This window comes from Tribolium madens, unplaced genomic scaffold, assembly GCF_015345945.1.
Source record: "Tribolium madens isolate multiple individuals breed KSU strain unplaced genomic scaffold, Tmad_KSU_1.1 Scaffold_3;HRSCAF=73;Tcas5.2_LG2, whole genome shotgun sequence".
Taxonomy (NCBI): domain Eukaryota; kingdom Metazoa; phylum Arthropoda; class Insecta; order Coleoptera; family Tenebrionidae; genus Tribolium; species Tribolium madens.
The window spans coordinates 8,288,274-8,293,729 of record NW_025401006.1 but is presented as its reverse complement, the minus strand read 5'-3'; the positions used below and the strand labels follow the sequence as shown (position 1 = coordinate 8,293,729).

The window sequence follows — 5,456 nt, the reverse complement described above, 5'->3', positions numbered from 1 at the left end:
TTTCAAGTTTTCAAGTTTTGAAATAGGTAACACTCTCCTAAAAGATATCCAGCAGCAATGCTCCTCAAGAGAATCTTGAAACTGCTGGGGAAGAGTCCAGAAATTTGGGGACATCTGAACTGCGGTCAAAATTTGAACAGGTAAAAACATARTTAGAAAGGAAAATTTTCGCTTTTGAATTGCGGTCTGTTTCTAGAACTAGGGGGGATTTTAAGCTATTTTACAGCTAATGTCATCACACTTGGACGATATCACAAGGGTTTTTCAATGTAGGTTTAGACTCTGAGAAATTTTCATTGATTGATTCTAAAAACACATTTGTAGAATGAGAAAAGAATGATTTTTTAGGTAAGAAATAAATTTTGACTGAACGTCTCTCTAATAATGTGTCTCCCGCTGTGATTTTGACCGCAGTTTAAACAGAGAGTCCGGATAGGCTAAAACACTTTGCACCGTAATTCGGTGGTACCGAGAAATTTTTGCTCAACATTTGGGGGGATTGATAATGAGACAATAATCAATAATCTGATTCCAAAATAAAGTAAAAGAAGTTCAAACAAAAAATTTACACGATAAATTCTTCGCAACAGTTGTTTGGGCTAAAGAAGGACTTTTGCAATTAAGGTTTATATTACCTGAGACGATCATATYAAAAGGAAACGATGCAAAATATTCTAAAGTTTTGCGTGATTCTATCAACTTGAAAAGGCATGAAATCTACACATCAAATGTACTGCTCTTTCATGAAAACCAACTAGAGCATATATTAGCAAATGTACAGGTCGCCATCTAAATCTGTAGTGCCCAGCAGTATAACCATTTATTCTACAGTACTAATCTATCTTCTTTCAGTTATATTTTGTTGGCAACTATCTTGAACGGCAGGATTTTTTAAGAATGCAGGAGCTACCAGTCAAAAATGTAAAAATCAAATCCATTTACTTAGTACCTACTTTTAGTTGTTGCTATCATAATGTGTGGTACAATTTTGTTAAATTCATAAATAAACAATTTAAGTCCATTGTATGTGCTTTTTTATATCTTGATCATAACAAAAATATTATTATTAAACACATATAACTGATTTTATAAAATTTTAGTTATTTGTGTTTAAATTGTAATAGGAAAATTAAAATTGAATGATAAAGTATTTAAATTTGCCGCCAATTTTAGTTCAACATACAAACAAGAGACAGCGCCAGGCTCGAAATTTTGACGACCGGAAAATTGTGTGTTACTTGATTTTCTATATTGAGTATATTCAATGGTCATAGGTTTTCACAAAAAATAGGTCCCTTGCGTTTTTTTGATACAACCTACCGTTTTTGAGTAAAATAAGTTTACAATATGTGTTACAGACTAATTAAAATTAATTAAATTAAAAAAAAAATCTTTGATCTTTGAATTCGTTCAGGTGTTTAAAGGTTATCAGCTGTACCAACTTTTGTAACTTTATCTATTCTGCAATAGTGATAAAATACCATTTAAAAACGCAACTCTTTCAGGGGGTGTAGCTCGCTTACTTAACATTTTTTGATACATCTTCGTATGAAATTTTGTCTTAAAATTAAACATTCTATCACCTGTTTAACTTTGTAACAATAAAAGCGGAACATTCTGTATATTGTGACTCACAATAAAAATGTAATCAAAGGGGCTGTAAAATTTCATGAACGAATGTCGTGCATAGATTGTTAAAATTAAATGACACTACAGAGTGTTGGTAAAACAGTGTGAATTGTAATGATGCTCACAAGAATGTTGTCAAAGCTGACTTTCCAGTCATTCTAGAAAAAAAAAAAGACTGTACTGATAAATTTTACTGGTGTTGATGCTACTAAGGTCTAGGTCTTCTGTTTATGAAATTTACAAACCACTTTTGGCTGCGTTTTTATTTAGACTCTCTAAGTAAACGTATTTAACCTAATTTTTAAGGTAATAATTAATATTAATAAATAAAATATTAATCTTGTATACTTTTCAAAGCAACACAAATGCTCCATGAAATTCGCATAATCTAGAAACACACGTAGTTTATAATGATTAAGCAAAAATTAATTAAATCACAAATAAATAACTCACTGATTTAAATGTCTCATAGTTGATTGCAAAAATATTCCAACCATAAAAAATAATCGGATCTTGAACTGTGATCATGACCATAATTAAATTTTTCTTAAAGTTTTCAGATGCTTCGTACCATTGTGACTCAAACGTTGCATAAAATAATTTTTCACTCTAAAATAAAACTTTTAATATTTAACAGTTGTAATATAGACATTTACTGTGGTAGTAACCAGATTACCAAGAAAACATTAAAAAAAAATTTGGACAGTGACACCGAGTGCAGTGAATACAAAAAACCAAAATTGTGTGTCTGATGGTTGTAGCTATAATAATGTATGATTAACGTATTGAAAATAAAAATTTGTAGTTCTTACCTGAGATATTTTATACATTGAGAAACAAATCATTGCAAATGTCGGTAAAAATAACTGTAAACTAATAATTTCTTTGAAACCATCTGTAATTAAGTTAGTGTACCTAAAAAATATATTTACAAATGAGAAGTTGTTAAATTTTCATACTTTTTAATAAGGAGGTAATGTTGTATACATTCGATTAGAATTTCATTCATTACTTCATTCTTACTTTTCTGTTCTGAAACTTTGTTATCTGCATTTAGTTCATGTAAGTTGTGGATATTTTTAAGTGTATCAATCAGTATCTCACACTGAGCTGTAATTTGCAGCAAAGATACGAATAAACATGAATCGAAAACACAATTTAAAAGAGAATTAAGATATAGACCAACTGCTATATGAGTATAAATATATTGGTACAAAATAGGTTTGTGATAATCAAATGGAAACCAGTGATCCGTGGGTAAATCTTTGTGTCTCAAATAAGACGATATAATTACTCCGCTTACACAACCAATATATGCTCCAAAAAAATATATTCTGAAGACAAATTTTGTTATCTCAATGTATCTTTTTAAAATTGTTCTTTGTTTTTCATTTCTTGGTTGAAATTCTTCTTGCTGTATTTGTTGCCATGATTCGGTGATTTTTTGGAATTTTCTACGGAATATTACACTTTTCAAAACTCCTTCCGCGGTACCGACTGCGACTTCCCAAGTTTCAATGGACCCAGTTTGAAATCCCGAAATACAGATTGTTAAAGTATATACGAAACACGTAGTTATTACAAAGTTTTTGTAAATTTTATAAACTACGCTTTCGTCTGGAAAATACCAACAGCCCAAAAATTTGAGTAGACGGATGACATTATCGAAAGGTTCAAATAAGTTAATTCTTTCCACCACAACCATATTGCACAAACTGGAGTGTGAGATACAAAACTTTCTTAGATTATAATCATTTGCCATTGTAGAATATAGATTTTCTTGAAACAAACAAACTGAACACTTACACGTGTGTGAGAAATTAATTTTTTTTATTAATAATAAATTATCTTATTTCCAGTGGTGTAGCAACCATTGTGGTGTGGATATGGTTAGTGTCAGATTTTCCTATTTTTAATTGCAAAATTAAAGATCTTGATAATTTTTGAAATTTTGAATATGATTTTCAGAAATGGTTTATGGCATTTTATAAAGTATCTTTTTATAAAATTGTAGCTTCTTTTTGCCGCCTCTGTTTTATACGCAATACCCCATTTTCTAAACACGACCACGTGACTCTTTTTGACCAATGCAGTCAGTACAAATCGTTCAAAGCACTGTCAATCTATTGCTCTGGAAAATTGCATAGACTGTATAATGTATTCAATTCCTATTACAAATCACCTCCCTTCCCTACAGTGTTTTTCTAATAACCTGTAGTTATTACGTGATTATAAGTTTAACATTTAATAATGTCCTTTAATTGCAATGTCAATTTATTGACGACGAATTGATGTCGTATAGACATAATTGTATAAATAGTAAAATATTACAGCAATATTCTATAAAAACACTGTTCTCACTATTCTCTGTGTGTGCCATGAGGATTTTAAAATTGAATTAAATATGATAAACTCTGTAATTAATGTTGAGGCCGTATTTTTTATTTTTAAGCTGCAAAACATTTAACGTTTAAAGTGTTGAATGAATATTATCGAGCGATCAAGATAATTTGTAATCGAGTCATCCTTGGATCCGAAAAAGTATGTCTGTAAAATGTCAAATGAAAAGTCGAAAGGTAAAGTGGCATGATCAAAAAGGTGATGATTATAATACCTAAATTTACCTTTAAAAAAGAATAGTTCTACTCGTATTATTTATTATACGTGCCCATTTTGACGATTTACCTTTCGACTTGTCATTTTATTTGACGTTTCACGTGCAGTTAGTTCAAAAACAGACATACGTTTTCGAATGCAAAGAAGACTCGATTACAAATTAACATTATACCACTTGAATTAATTATTATCAATGACAATTATTCATTAGCAGCGTGTTATAAAATTGTGTAAAAACAAAAATAAGACAAACACGTTGTTAACGACTAATAATTGTTATTGATAATATTTATTGTTCTGAAAATAATGAATTTAAAATTGACAGTTCTGAACAGGTGCGGTGTATTGCTTGGCTAAGTACGGATAGATGGCCCTGTAACTGGTTTTATTGGGTTTACATTTTGTTCAATAGAGTGAGCTATCCGTACTCTCTCATCCGTGCGCCTCGAAACAGTCCTTACAAAGTTAAATTTAATTAAAATTAAATTTGATGTTTTCGATGGTTGATCGATGGCTTGATTGGTGTTGTCATACTTAAACTAAGGTTTAAATTAAACTTTCCGAAATTGTGCTTTAACCCTTTCAGGTTATATGTGTCCCAGTAGAAAATTTGCCTCAAAAAGACGACTTGGTATATTGTTTTTAAACAATTTTGTTTTTTTATAAAATTTTTGTATCGGCCTTAGTTTTCGAGTAAAAAAAAATAATTTAAATGGACGTGTAGGTGTAGGTAATAATAAATAGCCAACCGTATACCTATACGGTTGGCTATTTATTAATATTGTTTTTAAAATTGAATAAAAAAATTGTAGGTTTTAGTTTCTTTATGTATGTTTGTGTTAGTTAACAATTATGTTATTTTAAATTTTAGACAAAAAATTCATAGTTTCGTTGCCGGCGCAATTTGGCATAAATATAAATTGCGTTATAATTACTTTATTTTGACCTGGGGAATCTCAGGCTACTTTTTGTTCCCATATTTTTGTTACACGCTGTGTATAATTAATATTATTAATCATGTTTTGGCATAGAAATAAATTGGACAAAAATAAAACCATTCTCTCTTGATTCATTTATTAAAATATTTAGTTTTTATAAGTACAAGTTCACAAAAATGTTAATTAATTATTTTTTAGACAATTTTTTTTGCAAAGATTTCATACTTTCAAAAATTAAGGTTAAAAAAGATATTGATTCACAAAAAGAACATC

At 29.6% G+C, this 5,456-nt stretch overlaps 1 protein-coding gene and 1 long non-coding RNA gene across 2 annotated transcripts; one reads left to right on the top strand and one right to left on the bottom strand.

Moving 5' to 3' along the window:
• The first annotated feature begins 166 nt into the window (after nt 1–166).
• On the top strand, nt 167–949 carry LOC123007765. Its single transcript, XR_006412882.1, has 3 exons — nt 167–269; nt 325–797; nt 853–949. It is a non-coding gene; the product is annotated as an uncharacterized LOC123007765 (long non-coding RNA).
• A 1,014-nt stretch (nt 950–1,963) lies between these two features.
• On the bottom strand, nt 1,964–3,391 carry LOC123007678 (odorant receptor 42b-like). The gene is given in 5 exon segments (XM_044403090.1): nt 1,964–2,017; nt 2,083–2,238; nt 2,286–2,390; nt 2,442–2,544; nt 2,589–3,391. Coding segments are annotated over 5 exon segments (1,221 nt in total).
• Between the last annotated feature and the right edge of the window lie 2,065 nt (nt 3,392–5,456).